This window comes from Tauraco erythrolophus, chromosome 6, assembly GCF_009769465.1.
Source record: "Tauraco erythrolophus isolate bTauEry1 chromosome 6, bTauEry1.pri, whole genome shotgun sequence".
Classification (NCBI taxonomy): domain Eukaryota; kingdom Metazoa; phylum Chordata; class Aves; order Musophagiformes; family Musophagidae; genus Tauraco; species Tauraco erythrolophus.
Window position 1 is genome coordinate 37,058,540 of NC_141470.1, and position 23,944 is coordinate 37,082,483.

The 23,944-nt window shown below is 36.3% G+C and overlaps 1 protein-coding gene across 1 annotated transcript in view; it reads right to left on the bottom strand.

Moving 5' to 3' along the window:
• The window catches only part of RYR3 (ryanodine receptor 3), a 203,647-nt gene that overhangs the window by 17,903 nt on the left and 161,800 nt on the right, over nt 1-23,944 (bottom strand). Inside the window, 17 exon segments of the mRNA XM_086613614.1 lie at nt 21-79; nt 8,007-9,331; nt 9,654-9,735; nt 10,770-10,874; nt 11,260-11,388; nt 11,794-11,882; nt 12,262-12,342; nt 12,830-12,847; nt 13,090-13,163; nt 14,798-14,874; nt 15,128-15,207; nt 15,491-15,590; nt 15,862-15,915; nt 16,617-16,668; nt 17,518-17,627; nt 20,340-20,439; nt 23,302-23,414. Coding sequence (XP_086469740.1) covers nt 21-79; nt 8,007-9,331; nt 9,654-9,735; nt 10,770-10,874; nt 11,260-11,388; nt 11,794-11,882; nt 12,262-12,342; nt 12,830-12,847; nt 13,090-13,163; nt 14,798-14,874; nt 15,128-15,207; nt 15,491-15,590; nt 15,862-15,915; nt 16,617-16,668; nt 17,518-17,627; nt 20,340-20,439; nt 23,302-23,414 — 2,648 coding nt within the window.

The window sequence follows — 23,944 nt, forward strand, 5'->3', positions numbered from 1 at the left end:
ATTGTATAAAAATAACTTACTCAGCCTTCTCAGCGTCTGCTTTTCTTTCTGTTTCAGCTTCTTTTGCAATTTCAGATATCTGCAAAAAGTATTTTCACTATCAAAATTGATCCATTCAAATAAAATTTTGGTAACTTTAGTTACTGTTTTCTAAGAAACAAAATAATTACCAAATTCTTTTTTTATATACCACTTCAAGCTTTTTAAGTGTTAGATTTTTAAAAATAGACAGCTCAGACTAGATTTTAACTGTGAAAACTGCAGAAATTCTTCTGATAGCCTTTTTCAGTATACTGTTATCAATACTGTACCTAGCCCAGTTGACTGAACAACTTAAAGTAATTATACATAGTTATCAGACAGAGTATGTGACAGTTGAGGATGAAGGTATCTACATCCAGATCATACCCTAATACAAAGGGTATGTATACATACCCTCACAAAGACTCAATGCAGTTACTGATTATGTGGAAAACAAGCTGGCTTTCGTGGAGGTTAATTGATCTTGTATGTGGGCTAAGATTGTTTTTAAATGGGTCTTTGGTACATCTTAAGCTTATTACAGCCTAGCTGTATTTTGATCTTAGTTAGTACGATAACATGATGCCACTCTTTACGCCGTATTTGGTTAACTTGGGTTTCTTGTATGACCGCGGTGGCTGGCACAAGATTTACCAACCCTATATGTTGCTATAACTAAGTCAAGTTTTCACTTATTGGTTAATGCTAATTACTGCTGAGTACCCGTGGGGGTGTGGCTGAGCAAGGTGTCTTGGGCTACGATCTAGTGTGCCTGATACCTGCTCCTTTTAATCTCGAATGAGAAGTTAAGGGCATTTACACTGGGGTGCGGATACTTGCATGTATATGTTTAGCGATAGTTAACAGTAAGGTTAGGACTAAGTCTTTTGTGTCTGGGCCTAGGTGGGTTTGCCGTCTTAGCATCTTCAGTGCTATGCTTTACTGTAAGCTACGGAGACGTGTTGGGGCGGTGGATGGGTCTATTTGTCGATAAACGAATTTGTTGATCGATACGTTAAAATATGTTAGTTTGTTAATGGGAAAATTTATTGATATCAATAAACGAATTTGTTGATCGATACGTTAAAATATGTTAGTTTGTTAATGGGAAAATTTATTGATATCGATAAACGAATTTGTTGATCGATACGTTAAAATATGTTAGTTTGTTAATGGGAAAATTTATTGATATCGATAAACGAATTTGTTGATCGATACGTTAAAATATGTTAGTTTGTTAATGGGAAAATTTATTGATATCGATAAACGAAACGTTTGCCTCATTCAAAATATGAAACAAGGAATAATACATCAATGATCACATCAAAAATCTGTGTAATTATCAAATATTACAAAATCCAATTTATTTGTCAAGATCAACTGATGCAATTGAAATCAGACAAATATTTAAACAACTTTTACTTAGGTAATGTTTTCTTCAAACTATTTATCTTAGGAGGGCTAATGGTTCACTAAACCTTTACTGTCACACCTCACTACCATCTAAGTATGTGTTTACAACATTCCCTTGATGTAAGGAAAAAACAATATACAATTTTACAGATGGCTAACTGCAGCAAAGAAGCTGAGACCTGGACTTCAAACACCTTTAGACTCAGTGTTGCAAGATTGAAGTAAACTCATTTCAAATGCAGTTTGAGTACCTAAGCTTCACTGGAAATCAAAGGGATGCAGGCTCCAAAGTCCTAGATTCATAAAGGAATCTAAAGTGCCTAAATTTGCTACCATTCACTTTTGAAAAAAAAACTATCTTAGCTCTTTACTCTCTTGTGTATTTTCTCAAAGTGCTTAAACACCCTTTATCTATTGATGCATTCCCTTACATTTCTGGTTAATACATAAATATAGTTATCTAAACTTTTCCCCTGCTACTTATCCCTCACACAGAAGTAGTGAAATAATTTACGAAAGAATTTACTAAAGCGATCTTGCCTTGCTTATCTCACCTCTTATTTGTGGAACCTCATCTAGTATATGTAATGGAAGCATGTGTAACTCTTCCACAGAGTTCCCCCTAAAATCTCAAGCCGGTGGACGGTAGTTCAGAGATCATTTGATGATGCCTAGTTCTTCTAAGGGATAGGGTGGGAAAAGAATTAATAAATCCCTATCTGTGCTCTCCATCCATTGTATGCTCTCTCAGTTTATCTCCTTTCCAGGCTGAGGAGCCTTAACCTACTTAATTCCATACACAAGATTTATTCCATATCAAGTTTTGATAGCTTTTTGACCTTCACTGAACCTTCTTCAGTTTTATCACATTCTTTTTAATATGGGGGAACCTGGTCTTCAAGACACAGATACGCTTTGGATTCGTAGAGCATAGTAATATTCTGAGGTTTTCCTCTCTCTATTCCTTTCTTGACAATTCAAAATTTCAGTTTGCTTTTTTGATCTATGTTGATTGACATTTTAACTGAATTGATACTTCTGTACAACTCTATTATATTCCCAAGATTTCCTACCCAAGCAGTAAAAATGAGCTCAAAATCCAATATTTTCCATGTAATTATAACTTTTCCTCCCATATACATCACTTCACTGATTTTCATCTGCTATGTTAAGGCTTTTCTGCAACTTTGCCGTTAGCTCTTGATTTTACTGCTACCAATAACTTAGATTTGTCAGCAAACTCTGTTAGTTTACTGCTCATTTCTTTTCTTATTTGCATGGCTTTCAGCACAGATTCATAGAATCATAGAATGGCACAGGCTGGAAGGGACCTTAGAGATCTAATCCAACCTCCCTGTCATGGGCAGGGACGCCTCTCAACTAGACCAGGCCACTGAAGGCTCCGTCCAACCTGGCCTTGAACACCTCCAGGGAGGGGGCATCCACAACTTCTCTGGGAAATCTATTCCAAAGTCTCACCACCCTCGTACTGAAGAATTTCTTCCTAAGATCTAATCTAAATCTGTTCTCCTTCAACTTAAACCCATTTCCCCTTGTCCTATCAGTGGACACTCTTGTAAAAAGTCCCTCTGCAGCCTTCCTGTAGGTTCCCTTCAGGTATTGGAAGGCAGCTATTAGGTCCCTCCGAAGTCTTCTCTTTTCAAGGCTGAACAATCCTAGCTCCCACAACCTGTCCTCATAGCAGAGGTGCTCCAGCCCCTGGATCATCTTTGTGGCCCTCCTCTGAACACGCTCCAACAGATCTATGTCTCTCTTATGGTGGGGACACCAGAACTGGACGCAGTATTCGAGGTGGGGTCTCACAAGAGCAGAGTAAAGGGGGAGAATCACCTCTCTTGACCTACTAACCACGCTTCTCTTGATACATCCCAGGATGTGGTTGGCCTTCTGGGCCGCATGAGTGCACTGCCGGCTCATGTTGAGCTTCTCATCTATAAACACCCCCAAATCCTTCTCTTCAGGGCTACTCTCAACCCACTTTGTGCCCAGTTTGTATTTGTGCCTAGAATTGGCCCGACCCAGGTGAAGGACCTTGCATTTTGACTTGTTGAAGCTCATGCAGTTTGCACTGGCCCATTTCTCAAGCCTATCAAGGTCCCTCTGGATGGCATCTCTTCCCTCAAGTGAGTCCACGGCACCACACAACTTGGTGTCATCAGGAAACTTACTGAGGGTGCATTCAATCTCACTGTCCATGTTGCTGACAAAGATGTTGAACAGCACTGGACCCAGAACAGACCCCTGAGGGACACCGCTTGACACTGTTCTCCATGTAAACATGGCACCATTGACCACAACTCTTTCAGTGCGACCATCCAGACAGTTCTTTATCCACTGAGTGGTCCATCTGTCAAATCCGTGTCTCTCCATTTTAGAGACAAGGATGTCATGTGGGACAGTGTCAAACGTCTTGCACAAGTCCAGGAAAATAACATTCGTTGCTTTAACCATGTCAACCAGCGCTGTAGCTTTGTCGTAGAAGGCCACTAAATTAGTCAGGCATGACTTGCCCCTAGTGAAGCCACGTTGGCTGTCACCAACCACTTGGTTATTTTTTATGTGCCTTAGTACAGCTACCAGGAGAATCTGTTCGATGATTTTACCTGGCACAGAGGTAAGGCTGACTGGTCTGTAGTTTCCCGGGTTGTCCTCGGTCCCTTTTTTAAAGATGGGGTTTATGTTCGCCCTTTTCCAATCTGTAGGAACCTCACCAGACTGCCAGGACCTCTCAAATATGATGGCTAGTGGCCTAGCAACTTCAGCCGCCAGTTCCTTCAGGACCCGTGGATGTATCTCATCAGGTCCCATGGACTTGTGCACCTTCAGGTTCTCTAGGTGTTCCCGGACCTGATCTACTCGTACCCTGGGTGGTTCTTCACTCTCCCAGACCCAGCCAATATCCTCTGTGATTTGGGTGGTGTGGTTTGAGTGGTTGCCAGTGAAGACTGAGGCAAAAAAGTTGAATATTTCAGCCTTCTCCATGTCCTCAGTAACCAGGTCACCCATATCCTTCTGGAGAGGCCCCACATTCTCTCTCGTTTTCCTTTTTTCTCTCACATACCTATAAAATCCTTTTCTGTTATTTCTAATATTGCTGGCCAGGTTTGACTCTGTCAGGGCCTTAGCTTTTCTAATCTGGTCTCTGAGTACACGAGCAACTTCCTTGTAATCATCCCAGGTTACCAGTCCCTGCTTCCATGCTTTGTGTATTCCCCTTTTGTATTTGATTTTAGCCAGGAGTTCTTTGTTTATCCATATAGGTCTCCTGGTGGTTTTGTCTGATTTCTTCCTTTTGGGGATGCAATGCCTTTGAACTCGGAGGAGATGATCCTTGAAAGTCAACCAGCAATTTTGGGCTCCCAGTCCCTCCAGAGCTTTATCCCATGTCACACTACCAAGGAGGTTCTTGAAACGGTGAAAGTCAGCTCTTCTGAAATCGAGGGTTTCAAGCTTGCTGAGCTTCCCCCTCTTAGCTGCCCTTAGGATCTCAAACTCCACCATCTCATGGTCACTGCAGCCAAGGCTACCCATGAGTTCAACATTACCTACCAGCCGTTCCGTATTGACGAGAACGAGGATTAACATGGCACCTCTCCTCATTGGTTCCTCTATCACTTGGATAAGGAACTTATCGTTAATGCATTCCAGGAATCCCCTGGATTGCTTGTTCCCCACTGTGTTGTTTTTCCAACTGATATCAGGGTGGTTAAAATCCCCCATGAGGACCAGGGCTTGTGAACGAGCAGCAACTCCTATCTGCCTATGTAGGGCCTCATCCACTTGGTCTGTAGCACACTCCCACTGTAAAGTGTCCTACCCTTCCTCTCACCCTGGCCCACAGGCACTCAGTTCTTTCATCATCACTTGCCAGCTGGAGCTCCATGCATTCTAGCTGTTCGTTGACATAGAGGGCAACACCCCCTCCTCGTCTCCCCTGCCTGTCCTTCCTGAACAGTTTATACCCGTCTAGCCCAACACACCAATCGCAGGAGTCATTCCACCATGTCTCTGTGATGCCGATCAGGTCATAGCACTGCAGGCTCACAAGCATCTCCAGCTCCTCTTGTTTATTGCCCAAGCTGCGGGCATTCATATAGAGGCATTTGAGTTGGGTCCCCAATGAGGTACCTGGAGCCCCCTGATGATGCTCAGATGTTTCCACAGTAACCAACCCCTCAACAACCCCCGTGCTCTGTCTGCAACCCGGCATGACACCTTGATCCCTTGCTAATTCACAAGACTGCGCGATCTTGCTAGTGCATTCCTCCCCCACAAGCACTGGCATACTGCATTCCGGCTCCCTTCCAGTGATCCTGATTGCACCCCCACCCCCTTTCATACCTAGTTTAAAGCTCTGTCTATAAGCTCTGCCAACTCTCTTCCCAAAACTCTTCTCCCTCTGTGGGACAGGCTATTACCATGCCTTTCTAACAGATCTGGCCTCTTGCAGACCCAGCCACTGTCAAAAAACCCAAACCCCTGCCAGACACACCAGGCTCGGAGCCAGGTATTAATCTGCTGGTACTTCCTGCCTAGTTCCTCATCTTTGCCCACAGCTGGAGGGATAGAGGAGAACACGACCTGTGCTCCTGATCCCTTGACCAGGCACCCCAAGGCTCTGAAGTCCTTCTTCATTATCCTTGGAGTGGTTCTTCCTAATTCCTCACTGCCTACCTGAAACAACAAAAGGGGGTAATAGTCTGAGGGCCATACTAGGGAAGGAAGCTTCTTCCTGACATCTTTAACTCTGACCCCTGGGAGGCAACAGACCTCCCTGTGCAGCGGGTCTGGTCTGCATATGGGGCCTTCTGTTCTCTTAAGCAGTGAGTCACCAATGACAATGACCTGTCTTTTATTCCTTACTGATGAGTCTTTAATGCCCACGGCAGTCGACTAAGCTTTGGTGACACCTCCAAGCAGAGAGAACCATCATCCTCACTGTTATTCAGTTCCCCTTGCAGAGCACTGTACCTATTATGCAAGGACACCTGGATTCCTGTGGAACTTCACAGTAAAAACTAACTCCAACAATCTTCATCATATGCAATTCCATAAATTATTTTGCAGTTTCTGTGGCTATATGGTAATATCATTGCCCTTAACACTACACAATTGATTTTCCAGTATACAGAGCTGAATTTCTATTTCTATCCATTTGTGTAAGTTTTATTATTGTAAATGTTTATGAAAGACATAGTGACTTCCTGAAGGGAATTTTTGGTCCTTACAATGCTATTTCTTCTTTGAGCAACACTTAATAGTTACATCATATCACTAGTGCTGTAACTGGATTGCTTGACCATTCGTATACACCGTGTGAATAGCAATTGCTGTAATGCAGAAATAGCATAAACATTATTTTGGTAAGTTTCACTAGAAAACATATTAAAGGCAAAATCTGGACAAATTGCATGGCTGACCTCACACTAACAACTCAAAGTATCTCTATAAACTACTGAGCATTATTATCAATAGTTACAAACTATCTTTAAATACCAACCACGTTATATTTATGCTAAATGAGACAAGATTTTAAAAGACTGTCATTTTTAAATACACACATAAAAATGAATTAATAAATAAATAAGACAAATCAACGGGAAAATGTATTCAATCTAGGTAATAAAGACATCTTAGAGAAAAATATACAAATGAAGAGGAAATAATGAACTAAGAAGTTGTACAGAAGGAGTTTTTCTTAAAAATATCTGCAAAGCATGTCATGAAGAGGTGGATTAGTGATGAGACAAGATATATTTGAATAACAAGTAGAAACAGATCTGAAGTGTAGAGTGAAACATAATGCCTTCCAAATATGACAAATGCATTTGGGTTTTGACATTCAGCTCAATTCATTTTTAAACAGAATGATAAATGATATTTAGCTCAGCTGAGTGGAACAAAATATATTGTTCTTAAAACAGAATAAGAGTAAAGAGTGATTATATGATAAACAATAAATTTAAGTAACAATAAATTTAGGCAAAATTATTCAAATAATAGGAAAAAAGGATATTTTATTGTATGTGATCAGTAAAGCATGTAGAAGAAAAACAATACAACAAACAACCCCCCTGTTCCTTGCAGGGGGGTTGGACTAGATGACCTTTGAAGGTCCCTTCCAGCCCTAACCATTCTATGATTCTATGATTCTATGATTCTAATAATGATAAGGCATTACTATAGAGAAAGTAGATTGTAAAAGTAATTGAAATATACTGTGAAAAAATGGGGTGGGCAGAATAAACAAGACTAAAAAACATTTAAAACAAAAACTGTGCCCAGAAAGCTGCTAGCAATTTTTGGTTTGAATGCATCCAAATGAACAATAACAGCAATTTACTGCAGTGAAATCTAAACACACTGGGCTGAATTTTTCTGCCACGAAAACTCTTCTGTTTATTTTTGAGAGTATAGATTATAAAATATGTTCTCGAGAACATCTATTAGTCAGTTAACTGGCAAATAATTTATTAACTAATGGAAAATTCAGTAATGTATTTGTATTATTATTATTTTCTGCAAAGAAATACAAGATCTCTTTAACATACCTGTAATCCTTTTTTCTTACGAACTGTGTTTTCCAAAGATAACTGGATATCAGCACCAAGGATTTCTGCAATATCTCCAAGTCCAGCATCATGACCATGTTTTGAGCCACCTTCTTTCTTTGTATGAATGCCAAAAATGTCTGAGATGATGTCGGTTTCTCCCTTTTCACCCTTCACAAACTGTACGAGTTCAGCTCTGATGCCACGCTCAGCTCCTTCAGCTTTTTCTGCCTCCATAACATCATCATGGATTCCAAACTGTGTTGGGTCAGGCATGTCCCCTAATATTTTAGTAACTTTAATGTTTTTGGCTCCTTCAACCAGGCCACCCCCAAATACAGTGCTCCAAAGAATCTGGAAAATTCCCCACACTATAGTGAAGAACAGTTGGAATATCCCTACAAATAGGATCCAGAAAAAGGAGAAAAACATTTTCACCATCTCTTTTACTGTCATCTTTCTAAGTTTCCTGTATTGTTTCCTTAGGTTCTTCACAGTGATCATTTTAAAAAAGTTGGCAACATTCTTCTTTACTGAAACACAGGCCATTGCAAAAGCTGAAGCAGATTCCAGGGACTTTTCTTCTTCCTCATCATCTCCAATATCCACCATGTAATTAGGCTCTGTCTCTTCCTCTTCCTCAGGCCTCTCAGATGAATCTGTTTCAGAGATCTGGGATGCTAACTGCATTTCAAAGATCGTGTCTTCACAGAAATTCACAAAGAGTTCCATTTTTTCTTGCTCTCCACCTTCATTTACAACATCAAATATGAACTGCCTTTTGGATTCCTTCACCTGCGGCTTCTCCCACTGCATTCTACTGGATTCACTGATTTCAAAATAAACTCTTTCTATTTTCTTGGCTCCACCCATTATTTCAATGCGGCCAAGGTATGGTTCAAAGTAATTAAGAACACTTTCTGCAGGTTCAAGTAAGCTCTGGAGGCGTGAATCATTAGGCATGTGCTCTGAAAGGTTTGTTAGCAATACTGCTACATTAAATCCAATGTCTTTGGCTGGTTCATGGAATCTTTCCACAAAATCAACATAGTTAAACATATCATTTTCATCAGCTTCTGCACAGGACAGCAGGAATTCAATCTCTGACTGTATGTATTGTTTTTGAGCCTCCATTGATTTCTGGAATTCCTTCTTTGAAATGATGCCTTTACCGTCTGGGTCATGCTCTTTGAAAGCATCTGAGTTAGTCAGATCTTTTAACTTGAGGAACATGTCAAAGAACTTCAAAATCATTTCTACATTGCTAGATGATTCTACAAGCGTGTCTACCATTTGTTTTCCAATAGTTCCATTTACAACGTTACCTAAGTAGTGTGTTAAAACAGGAAGTTATTTGACATCATTACATCTTAAATAAACAAATTTCATATTCATGCTGAGAACAGAACAAAAATGTTCTTAAATCTTCGTATTTTTTCTTTCAACATGTTTTTTTGTAGCAGTCCTCTTTTTTCATGACTATGTACATTTCAGAATAATTGTTAAATAAATATGAAATAGGTTTTCTCCTGGCACTACCATAAAGGCAATTAAAAAACAGTTTAGAAAGACTAATGTAATTATCGTACTTTACATTATTAAGCAGAGATAATCATATTTGACCATAAAAAAAAAAACAGGTCCAACCTTCAAGCAGTGATAAGAGCATCACCACCATATCCTTTAGCAGATCTAGCAGCTCTTTAAGCAGTTCAATCTGAGCAGAGTCCTGTAAAAAAAAAAAAGGAGTACGAGGCTGTTATTCATTTGTATTTATCTGGAAAACGAAATTCATTTGGGAAAAAACAGTATGCAGGATGGTCATCTGAATGTAGTTCACGTTCTTCAGCAACATTTAATTGTCATTTTATTATAATTACTCTCAGAAGTCTTACACTGTATGAGGGTAACTTACTACAGCAGAGGTATTAGTACCATAAAGATAAGATTTAAAGCATTAAGGAGTACCAAAGTGCAGATAAGGGACAGCAGAAACTCATAAAATTGGTTACTCCACAGGCCTGGCAGAATTTATCTCAGAAAGAATCCATCCTTTCTCATTTCACATGGAATATTTAACGGCATAATGCATTACCACTCAAACAGAACTAGAACTATTTAGTTTAACTACAGAACATGATAAGTCTAATGTGGATTTGTAACTTACATGAAGGACCTAAAAATTGTTAAGTATCCGTTGCATTCAGTGGCTTGAGTGTATGAGTACATTGAGTAGAAGTCGCAAAAGAACATAGAAGCCTGAAACTGTGAAGAAGGGTGAGACTCCACAATGCCCTGCACAGTGAAATGAACACTGTCTGTTGCCCTCCTGCTCAGTGCCTGTGATGAATTAACTGTGGACAAGTTGACTGACACCCTCTTTGAATCTTTCCCAGCTTTTCCCTTGCCCTTCTTAGATGTAGCATGGGAACCATGCTTTTAATGATGCTTCTGCTCTGACAGATCATCAGGTTTTGGCAACGGAGTAAGGGACCAAACTGCCACCTTCATTATTAGAAAGGTATAATTAAGTTGGAAGCAGAGAGTCTGATGTTAGAAAAGGTGAGTGCACAGTGATGATTAATGCTAAAAGGAGTGACATGAAGATGCTGGTCCTGAGATTCAGTCTTGGACGGCCACATTAAAATAGGCCCATGGACGACCAATGAGTATCAGTACATTAACTGCTTTACAACTTTCAACATTCACTTGACTGTAATTTAGAAACAATGCAAAGAAGGATTACTTGAGTACTGAAAATACCTGTGAAAGTTTCATCTGCATATTGGCAAAGACATGAAGAAAGCCAACAACTGCATCCCACAGCCTACTGTGAGCCAGACTTTGTTGATTACCTATGCAAGGGCCCTAAAAAAATTAAGAAAACACATCTTTTAAAAACATAAAATAAAATAAATCAAAACACATAAACCAATTTGCTTCCTAAGATTTCTCCCCCCAAAAATAAAAAAAAAAAACCTTCAGGCTTCCGTGAAGCTACATGAGAAACATTCCCAAGGTTTCTTTGGTATCTAGTGCATGAATACTAGTTAAACAGGCAGCCATTCACATGTTTTAGTATTAACTTTACACTGGGCCAGTGATTGCATGTAACGTTATCAAAATTAAGAAAATAAAGCTAAAATATTTACAAATAACTTTACCAAAAATAAGAAAATAAAGCTAAAGTATTTACAAATTTATGATAGGACATGATCAGGCCAACTTCACTTGACCGAAAGATTTCGTTTACCTGGATATATTCTGTAAGGGAATTGAATATTTGTTTGGTGACAGCCAAAGCTTTAGAGAAGTTACGTTGTCCTGATTCATCAATGACATCCTTTCCTGAATAGTACCAATAGAAGTCACTGATTGATTCCTAAGAAAAAAAAACAACAAAGTTATATTTTCTAATGTTGGATTCTGTATGCAGTATTTGCTGCCTACATTTGCATCACCAAAAGTTGAATCATCAGCAGATGAAATTTAGTATTTCTTTGTCAATCTATTTCTCATGACAGTAACTTTTTGGATTTTTATCTAACTATGCTCCCTGCAGAAGGGAACAATGAAATGAATTAACAAACATCTGGCATCACACAGAATTCTGAAAGGCCATTCATTTTAAAAAGAAACAAGAGATGAAATAAATGGAATCAGAATTCTTTCTTTTAGATATCGCAGAAGAGAGGATTTTAATATTTGATTCCAGTAAAAAGTGAATTTATAAAAATGAAGGAAAGGCAAATGTGTTATACTCCATTGTCCTCTGTTTTTTCCTCACCTGAAGACGCAAGAGATAGTCCACTGTACTAATGATAATATTCACTGTTGTGGTGTTGCCCATCTGAGTACGTAGGTAATTTTGAAAATCTGAAATAGGAAGTGATTTGTGCTTGGTTAGTATATATAGAAATAAAAAATACAAGGTTATTTTCATATTTTCGTGGAGGCATGGAGAATACATTCTTTTAAAGTACCTTGTTGGGTACAGATGCTTATGTGGTGAAAGCTGAACTACAGTAGATCACAATGTAGATAGAACTGAAGAATTGTTATCCATATGACTTGCAATAGGTTTGCTATTAACGATTGGCATAAAAACTGAAATTAAATTAAGACTTAAAAATTCAGTTTCCCTCCAAAAACTAAATGAATTAGAGGAAGAAACCCATTAGAATTAGTTCTATTCAACTCTGGTTAAAAACAGACTCATTGCACATTTTCCCCAAAATGAATTCAGTTCACTTACCATTGTTATGCCCTTCGCAGAGCAGTTGTAAAAATCGAAATAGATCTCGAGTAAATTCATCATGCTGCAACACTTTTTCACCTTTAAAATATATAAACACAATGATTATGTGACAATTGTTATGATCAAGTATGCAGAACATATAATCTTACAGCAACCTTTAAAACTGGAATTCTAATAAAAAACAGTATTATAAAAGCGTTAAAGCAATTTAAAATAAACAGACTGATAATAATGAAAAGAATAACTGAGACAGAAAAAGCAAAGCCAAAATATTTAGCACTCCAATGCATCCATAGTTAGAAAAAAAAGAAGAAAGAAAAAAAAAGAAAGCAACAGGATATATATCTAATAAGTAAATGGTTAGTCATAACTAAAATCATGCCTTAAATATGAATGACACTTCTTTAATAAGCATCAAACTGTTAATCCAAGCTGAACACACAACCTGCTGCAGACCATAAAGCTAAATCTAGAGATATCTGGGAAGATGCAATTAAAGATTTCTGTCTGTATTTGCAACACATTTTTGCAACAATAGCATCGAAAACTGTAAACCCAAACATACCACGCTCACGAACGATGACTGTGGATCAAAGAAAAATAACAAGAATACAGGATAAGAATATTGGAAGTTACAATGTTTCTCTTAAAAATTATTGCTAAAGATTTTGTAGAAATAAAGCATAGTCAGAAGTCAAAGTCTGGAATTACTTATAGTAAGTTTATCAACAGAAACCTCAAGCCACAGTAAACAACAGTTCTATTTAAAGAATGAAGCACAAATAATGTTTTAAGCACTACTGGAATCAGTTTCATTCTACTTACGAGTTCCTTCTTCAGTAACCATTCCCAGGCCTTCTGCTTTATTTTGTCTCTCAAACGCATTCAAGTCAAGAACACTTATATTGGAAAAACAACCAAACAAACAGGAATAAGTACTATAGTACACAATGAAAAATTATTTTCTTCTAGGAAATCTGTGGAGGACTTAAACAACTAGTCTTGACCCACTGCGACATGCATTGCCTCATATTTTATTTAATATGAATATTAAATTAAAAAGTTTGAGATGCAAATAAGGGTCCAGCATCCATTTCTGTAAATAAATGGGTCTCAGGTCAGGTCTCACCACTTCCACTTCACTTCCAGTAATACCATTCATGGCTTCATGTATAAATGACAAGTGGAAAAGGAACCTGAAATATTACTCTTCATATTGACTTAAACTTGCCTGCCAAAAAGATGTTACTGCAGTTATTTCTCAGTCACACTGTTTTCTACTAAGCAATCACTATTATTTCTATTATATTGTTACTGCATATATTATGCCTCATTATGTTACTCAGAATATGTATGGAATCTCTGATTGCATATTCAGAAGACATATATGGAATCAGAGATTACGCAACTTCCAAGGTCAAAATACACCAATATCTGAATTTTCTTTTGCTAACTTGGCATAGCTCAGCACCTGGAATAGCAGATGATGATTCTTCTCACCACACAGTCACAATACTTTCATTCAAACAGTCCAAATAGAATTCTATGATTATCTTTTTTTTTTTTTTCAGTTAAACAGCAATGCAGTTACATATCCTATTACCTAGCAACTTCATTAAAACCAAAAGCATTTTTTAAAGCATTATTTTCTTTCTCTTGTTGGTGTTCAAGTCATTTTATCAAAACTTTTTTTAATGAAGTCCTGAATGATACCCATACACAATTGGTAATACCATCACTGCAGGTCCTGTTTGAGCAAGTCCTTGCTAAATTGTTCTACATAAATAGAAAAATTACAAGATAGATGTTAATTAATTAGGCTGTAACTACTCAGCAATAATTTATGTGGTGCAGGTCACCATTCCTTACATATTTTTTCCTGTCTTCATACAGGTCCTTCACTTCTAATTTCCAGTCTACTACTTCAAAATTCTTCTGTTGCTTTAAAAGGCTGAGAAAAGGAGGTTGTCTACCGTAAGGATAATCGGAAACACCAATAGTTTTCCACCTGCTTTATGGGAGTGCTTTAACTTAACTAATTTGAACTTCTGGTTTATCAAGGGAATGGACTACCAGAGTCTCACCTGCCACATGCCATCTCTAACAAATCTGATACAGAGGATTCAGATGAAGTGACAGAGATTATGTAACCCATCAGAGAGATGCAGAAACTGAAAACTTAGTAAAGATCCATTGGCCTGTCTCTCCTTCAGTAATGGCTGTTCTCCATTCTTAGAATCACACAGACAGAAAACTTCAGGGTTCTGGGACCAGTAAAGAGCTATTACATGTTACTTTTCTGCCTCTCCAAACTAAGCCTTCAAAGGCATACCCAGTATTTGCTTTATTTTCTCATTTGGAAGAATAGTATAAAAGATTAACATGGTATTCCTCTGATTCATATAAAATTTCCAACAAGAGTTCTACAATCTATGCCTCCTATAATTAAAATCTAACAAATCCACCTGCACTGAGCAATAAGCCACCAACCTGAATGAAACTGAAACTGTAATAATACAATTTATGCTTTTACCTGCAGGACTGCATCAAGCCAGAGAGACTTTGAAAAAATCCAGCATCCTTTTTCTCCTTCAGGTAGTCTAGCATTTTCTATAGGGCATATATTTAAGGAGGGGGAAAAAAAAAAAATCTATATTACAATTACATGAGTTAACAACTTCCTGAATTACCATTCAAAATGCAAATCACTGGTGAGCAATAATATCATTGTTATTGTACAAAAAATATCCTGATATTTCTTCACTGTTTAGCTTAAAATTAAATGCACTAAAATAAAAACACGACAGAATACTAAAATTCTCAAAATTACTCACAAGACTCACAGTACTTAGAAAAGCATTACCTGTTGAACTATGGTATTCCCACCATTTAGAATAGCAATACCAAGTTTTAGTGTTTCAACAACCATGGGTCCTGTCTGACCTGTGAAATAAGGCTACAGTCATGAAAACTTGCAATTATGAACTATTCAATCAGAAAAGTGGTCTGGAAATTGTACCTAGTATAGCTGTAGTTGAGATTTATTTTGCCTCATTATATATCATGTATAAGTTGTATATGTGTCATGGTTTAACTTGGCCAGCAACTAACCACCACGCAGGACAACATATCATAGGTATAATAACATAATACGCTATATATATGTATAGCATTATACACACAATATGTATATCATGTATACTTTTAATACTTCACAGAACATTACCTTTGCTTGCACTAATCATCTGAAGGACCATCTCAGCAGCTCCACGATCATGTAAGCGAGCTTGCTGGTAGAGAGTTCTCTGTTTTTCCATTTCTTTCTCCTGAGTTTGGGAACAAAAATGAGAACAGAATACAGACTGGAACTGACTCAGAAAAAATGGGAAGATGAGAAATCTGAAGTTATTGAAGGCCATCTGCCTCCACAATTCATGGGTTGTTTGATTCCGAAACTTCAGAACACAACATCTTTTATATGGATTCCGAGTAAACCAGCTCAATACACGCTGTGTTGTTCTTGCATTTATTCTAGTGAACATATTTTAAATAGTTGCACATGAGGCAATGAGAAAGAGATGTTATTTAAACTCTCACCTCAAATGTCTTTTCTTTTTCTCCTTCTTCCTCTTCTTCTTCTTCCTGACAGCTCTTTTTATGTTAGAAACAGAAATCACAAATTTTGCTTATTATGAATCATAATGCCTAATTGTACTATAGTATTTCTACAAAAACGACTAAAGAATTTTTTTCAAGCAATAATTAAAGGCATTAAGAAGATTTAAAATCCTGGTAATTGTCAATATTTGTGCTCATCCACACTAAGAAGCTGATATTCCCTAATGTATGAGTACTTCAGGGTATTTATCTAACAACATATACACCCTGTAACTGCAGGCTATGTGTTAGGCTATGTGTTCTTGTGTCATATGTCTATTTATATCGATAATATTTATCTTCACAGACAAACTCTCCTCACATGTGTCAGCTGTAATCAGTATGTTGCAAAAACTGATTGTCAACTTATTTTTGACAGATGTTAAATATTAACTCAAAAATAATTACCCAACAAATAACAATAACTAACATTGTTAAGACTGCTCATGAGTTATTCCTGTATAAAGTGCCAAGTGATATCAACAGGATTGCACCTTTTGGAATTCTATGATATTATTTTTAAATAGAAAATTTCTCATTGTATATGTAAATCTGAACAGCTTCATTAAAAACATAAAAATACTAGTATCAAGCAGTCCACGTAAGAAACAGAAGGAAAATGTTTAAAAAGCATCTAAAATTAATGAGAAGTACCTGAGCGGAGTGAGGGATGGAACTTGAAATGATATATTTACCTTTGCCATCATGGCGGAATAGGCAATATATAAAGGATCATCTTCTAATTTGCTGTAAAGAGTAAAAAATATTTAAAATTATTTTATGACATAGTACTAAAAAGATATCCTCCTCCTAATATGTAAATACAATTTTTATTAAAGTAGATACACATGTCTACTTGTTATTACAATGCTAAATGCTATTACACTTCAAAAACATACTATAAATGTATTTTCTTATCTCAAACCACATATTTAACTGTAACTTTTTAATTAAAAAATTTAGAGGTGTATTTGGACATCCAACTTAGTCATGTTGGATAAGTAAGGATCATTGGCTGTTGCAGGTGCAGAAGAGTATTATGGAGATACAACTTAGAATAATTATAACTCTCAGATGGCAAGATTATGTTAGTTATACAGAAAAATTATACAAAGCACTAGAGTACTCTAGTCGTACAAAATACATATTCTGATCAACAGTCTAAATTCAAACCAGAAACTGGCACTGAAAGAGATTCATGTTAATCATCAATGAAACCTTTTCTGACATACTGAATAAAATGTAATGAATATCAACAAGAACACACATCAACTACTAGCAGTGACCAAGGGAGGGTACTCTGCAAGAACCAGCAGTGTCTGTAGGCTTTATGCTTCTATGAGAATTCATGCTTGGTTATTTCTGCATTGGGTATTTATCAAGCTTTTAAAATGTCAAAAATAGTTAATATTTATCTCAATGTAAAGGTTATACTGAGTTTAAATACATAAAATTTCTAATGAAACTAAGGAGCAAAAAAGTATTCATCATGCACAATAATGAACTGCAGTTGTATTAAGTCACTTTGTAACGTTACTAGAAATTCAATTACTGTATACTTTTACTCAATGTGCTTTTCAACACAGCTCTTTTTACCTTTTCTCTGTGAGAGCACTGCGACTGAAATAGAGGATAATCTGATGAAGTGGATCAGGCTGGTTTTTCTCAGTCTCCTCCTCTTCCTCTTCCTCTTTTTTTGGAGGTGTCTGTCTCAAGATTTATATCAGAATATAGAAATTAAGCTTCATAACTAAGAAAAAAATTGAGTAATTAAGCTTAGGAAAGGATTTCAGTAATTTTATTCTGTCCAATCTGTATTAACTTCCAGTATTCATCTTAACTCGGCAGTTTACAGAATAACCTCCAACATTATGTGCCTGTATGACTCAGAAGGAGTTAGAGTATCTGATTGTTATTCATATTTGATAGTAATATTAAAAGTTTCTCATTTGCAAGGTACTGAGAATGAGAGCGTGAAAATCTTAGGGAAGCCTTATTCAGCAGAAATTATGTGTTTCCAGTGGATCAGACTTGAAAGAAAGTCCCAGCTCAATTATTTGGAGAATTATTGATAAATAGAACTATTTTTAATAATATAATCACATACATCCTACTCAAACTACTGTTTGCTACAATACTTTTATATCACTTCTAGGTAACCTTGATTCAACAAACGTAAGAATGGCTTATTTTAAACTTCAAACATTTTTTGGCAGTTTGAAATACAACATAGCAAGCACTGGCGAAAGAGCAGCATATCACCTTTACGTTACTTGTGTTATCACCTCTTTGTAGGGTTTGTAATTATTGTAGAATTATTGTAATTATAGTAATAACTGTAATTACAGAAGTTCAATTTACTTATCTAGTAAATCTGAAAGAACTGTAATCACTGTTTTGATTAATAGCCTCGTTCCTTCCTTTAGAAAGAAGCAACAAAACCAAAGACTGTGACCATATAATTGTCCAGAGTATGAGAAAAATATATTAGCTGTAATTTTGAAAAATCATACAATCTTCTGTACTGGTGAGGCTCTAAAAAGCACAACATGACTGCTTTTGCTAACACTGAAGCATCTCCTGATACATCTGCACGTAAGCTACATGTTCATTTCATGGTGTTCAGATAATAGGGAGCTAGACCCCTTGAAGTATTTTAGACTGACTACAGACAGAGAGGAGAAAAAGCAGTAGGCTTTCTGAATCAATATTCAGTAACAAAATGCTGAAGTCTACCAATCACTTCTATCAAGTACACATGTAAACTAAATTTTTGCTGAATATGGCTGCATATATTTACTTCTCCTTATGATGTATCGACGAGCAAACAGCAAAATTAATTTGTATCAAAGCTGAAAATGTTAAAATTAAATATTATGCATAAACAAAAATTTTAAAAAGAAGAAAAGGATCAATTGTGTCAAGCTTTAAAAGAACAGTAAATAAAATATAGGAACATAGGAATTACCATAATGACAAAAATAGTCTGAGAGTTCATCTAATCCATTTCTCTTCCCAAGAATGAGTATCACATAGTTTGTCTGAAGGCATAAACCACCTCAATGCACTGCAGCGTGCATCACAGTATGAATGTCTTTTTGACCACAGCAGAAAATGACCTTATGCCCTGAAGCATAAGGATTAATATTTTATAAGTTTATGCATATGCATACAGTACACAAAAATTAAATATAGATTATAATAGATACATAAAATATAGACTAAAGTGGGCACTGAAAATATGCCCAATTATGTCAGTACTTACAGCCAAATCCTGAACTAGTTTCTCCTCAAATGAATATTCCTCTGTTTCTATCCAATAGTTCTGATAGCCATGGAGGAAGAGGTTAATAGAACGGTGCCTGGGGGGGTTGTGAAAGTGAGATCAAGAGGGGTAACGGAACATCGTATAACAGCTCAGGTGGTTAATGATTAGTAAGGATACATATTTGTACAATTCTGATCCTCTGATTGGTCAGTGAAACAAAACGAAAACATAACTAACATTCAGTGATAAATCTGCATGTACTTTTAAACATTCTTATTATTTTTTTATACACATATGTATACATTACTTTTTGGTTTGCAGGCTTTGAGAGTGCTAATACGCGTTATACATGAAATGCAGGATTAGAGCCTTAATGGAAGCACGGAAAAATACATACTTGAACAGACTGAGAATGAGTGGGTGGGATTTACACCTACAAGATCTAAATCTAGTTTACTAGATTTAGGACACTGAGACAGCAGAAGTTGGCCATCAACACCAAAATAATTATCAAGTGCTTTCCAGCATGTTATCTGCAGACAATCATTGCCCTCTTCCACGTAGAGAAGCCTAACCTCAGCTTCTTTTCTTTCAGTTCCAAACCAGGGCAGTATTAATGTGTCCTCAAAGAAGCTGGTTAGAAATAGACAAAACCTGCTGTAGAAAATGATCATTTTTAGAAAACTCTTAGTTATATTAATTACTACTATGCAGTATTCAAATTTAACATTCCACTGAAAATACAGCTCATAACAATAAGACTACACATAACAATGGCCAAACCATTCCGTCTTCATATTTGGGGAAAAATGTTGTTTTGAGGTGCACTACAAAGCTTGTTCCACCAAGCCTTTTCATCTACTTTTATCTTGAACCACTAAGAAAAACTATATAAATTGCCTGTATATACTATACCTTGTTTAAAGACACTGTGTGCTTAAATTCTTACGTTATAATGGAATAGCTGTTGAGCCAACCTTCTAGGCCCCCCTACAGGCACTGGTGCTGTTTTATTACCAAATTTCAAAAACTGACCAATCAGAATCCCCTCTGAAAATTGTACAAATTCATGTTTTATGGTAACATCAAATCATGGCTGGGAAGGAATAAGTGTGCGCATAAGGAAGAGGCTCTCCACAAGTTACATTACCGTTAACTTGAGTATAAGCCTGTCATACTGAGTTTTTTCATGTACTTTTTCCAGCCAAACACGTTGAAAGGTGCTCAGGAAGAAATTGCTAATTTTGTGTCTGAAGAAAAGCATATAGGTTTTCATTGGAGAAAGGCAGAAGTTAAAATCAATAAAGTAGTCAGAAAGGATGTAGTCGTAAACTGTGTATGAAAAATTGCCGTGTACAACTTCGCTGTATCTATGCGCATATACGGATGACAGACAGTAAGACAAATAATTTACAAATTAATTTCCTTAAAACATAAATACACACATCTCGGAGAAAACATTTATCACATAAGACACTTTTTCAAAGCCATGTACATTCATTAAACACAGAACATGATGAATTATTATTTCCTAACTTAACTAATGTTTTTTTCTTTGAAAACTAAAAATATTTTAAAATATAACTATTTCTTTTGTATCTCCAGGCACTGCTCAGAAAAGGGAGTACTTGGAATATTTACGGTAGAAGTTAAGGTAAATTTTCTGTGATTTAACAAACACTTGCACATCAATAGACATTTCAATTTCTGAAATATCTTACTGCAATTCCTAAAACCTGATACATATAAGAATGTATCTTGAAGAAAATTAGATGCAAATATGAGATTAATATTAAATTATATTGAAAGCCGCCTAAATCTCAAGAAAATTTTCAAAAGAAAGAGCTCATTATTCACTGAAGATATGAATCTTTTGTAGGATAAATGCAAGTGTACCACCATAATGTTTGCTTACTGCCCTTTAAATTAGTTGATTCTAGCATCGAATTTATAACTAACAATTCCAATCTAAAGCTACAACTAAAATGAGCAAACATACAAGATAAGGAGAGTTGCATTTGAAACTCTGCTTCAAACAGACTTATACAGCTCCTAGAATTAATCATATCCCACTTGAAATAATCTCTCAAGTGTTCAGAACACAATCAATTTAAATGCTAGAGATAGTTATAGGTGCATAATAGCGTGATAGCCTTATTTTCCTGTCAGAATCCTACGATTTATCTAGAAAAAGTATGTGTCTATAAACAAAAGAATTTGTTCTGCACTTATCAATTGAGCAATATACCTAGAAGTCCCTGCTCATTGCAGGAGAGTTGGACTACATGATCTTTAAAGCTTCCTTCCAACCCAAACCATTCTACAATTTTATGATTCTAAGTCCAAATTGGTTTTTCACTCTTGCCTGTTTTGAAGTGCAGACACCACAACTTATTAGCTAAAACAGTTTTATGACAATTTATTTTTACAATCTACAAGATGAAATAACTGAACAGATTTGCCTAGGAGTAAACTCCACCACAAAATCTACCACAAAGTTTGAGAAGAACTAACTTCAATCTTTTTAAAACAGAAAAGTTTTTAATGAAAATTATAGATAATGTAAATGCTGTACTTTAATGAGTATTGCTCCGTATTTTCTTGAAAATGAAAATACAGATTCATAACCCATTTTGCCCCTTGGCAAGTGTTCCATCAACCTCAAAAATAATAAATAAAAATGGCTTTTTAAAAGCAAAAATAAGATGAATAATTTTTATCATTTGGGTGCTCATATATATATTCCAAACATTTAAAGAATTTATAAATTCTTATAAATTTTTTGAGCTTTAAGCAACCTGGTCTAGCGGAAGATGCTCCTGCCCATGGCAGGGGGGCTGGAACTAGATGATCTTTAAGGTCTCTTCCAAACCAAATTCTATGGTTCTATGATATCCAGAATAATATTGTAAAAACAAAAAAATGCTCACAAAAATGTTATACTGAAATGGGTGCTCTTCATACCACTTCCTCTTGTTTTTCCAAACACAATTCTTGAAGATGAAATGGTTGATACTAGCTAGTTTGTTCTTATGTTGTACTTGAAACTTTTAATTTCTCTAGTTCTTTAAAGATTGCCTGGTGGCAGTGTGACAACTTAGAGCAGTTATTATAGTCTAGAACTACTACTTTTTGTAAAGGAAGGATGTGTGCTTTTTACAGTATAACTGGTGTTTTATCTGTCTTGTACAAACCTAATATTCTTCCAGTATGTTAGTGGCACAGCTACAGACCTTTAGCTGACATCAAGCATGTACATTGGCTGTAATAAAGGCAGTTAAAAATGTACTGCAACTCTTCTGTTAAATACTTTGCAAACAATTTTTGAACAAAAATAATAAACAAGAAAGGTGAAAAAGTGCACCAGAAGGTGAGAAGCAAACTTAATTAAAGATGTGCTTAGGCTGTATCTGATTAAAAAGCAAATTTGTTGAAAAGGAACAGGGTAAAGGAAATGACCTCAATGCTGCATGGTCTTAATGTTCTGTTTAAAGCACTAGATGGATCCAGGCACAGGATGCACTTTATCTTGAGGACTTTGTGGTATCTACCTTCAACTAGAGTGAGAAGCAGAGCAACACATGAGCCCAAAATAGCATTCTGCAGTGCTCTGCCCCAATAGCCGCTTTAATGAATATAACATTCTGATGTAGTAGCTAAAGATTTTCTCAGACAAGCTAAAGAGCATGAAGCATGCAACAGGAGAGGAATAGCCATATAAAGTTAAAAAAAAAAAAAGAGAAAAGAATGCAAACACAGGAGAATAAAGAGTAAAAAGAGCAAGCAGGGGCAACAAAGGGACAGAAACAGCAACACCTTAACAATTTTCACAGATAACTTGAGGAACTATACAGAATAACAGCTGATAAAAATGAAGCCTTTTGGTTTCGAAGCAGTGTAATTCCTATGGTCTTTCGCCCCTCTGGTTATTTGTCATAAGACGAGCATTTAGATACTGTGAGGAATGAGCTGATAACTAACCAACTCTTTTTTCTCAAACAAATTTACATAGCCCTAACAATCAACAAACTTATAGGTATACACACAAGCAATATTTGCACTCAGAAATGTAAACAAAAGTGATTAAAAAAATAAACCTTTAAGCCATTTACCTAGGCAGGTTGTATAGTGGTGCCATTCTGAAGCATGCAACAACAGCCCTTTTGCGTTGCTTTGACAGGAGTTTGTGCCAAACAGCTTTCTTTGATCTCAGTGGTTGTTCAACCTGTGGGAAAATATCTTCTAGTACATACAATGGAAATCATTCAACTTTTATTCAAAATTTTCTTTTTATCTAGTGGTTAATGTAGTTAGCAAATTAGAAAATGTTACAAACACGCCTCATCATCTGAAAAAAATGTTCTTTTGGGGTTTTATTTGTGGTGGGGTTTTTTGGGTTTTAAATCAGTAAGAAAAAATACTAGGGCCTTTATATATCATACCTCTCAGTTTATACAGAAAAGCTCAAGATGCGAGAGTATCTCATGTGTGGGACTCCTTGATAAAATTCCAAAATGGTTGTCTATTTCTAACAACACATATAGAATTGTTCATGCGAATGAATTTCTGTGCTATGTCACCCACGAATGAAATGGATTAACTTTATGTGGGAAAAGTACAAATGCCTTTTTGTATTTAGAATGTATCATTTGAATGAACAGGCAACCGATGCAAAAGTTGCTTACAGTATCCTCAGGTGCAGAAACAGGAGAGGGGTTAAAACCAGTATATTAAAAATAAGTGCACATGCAAACA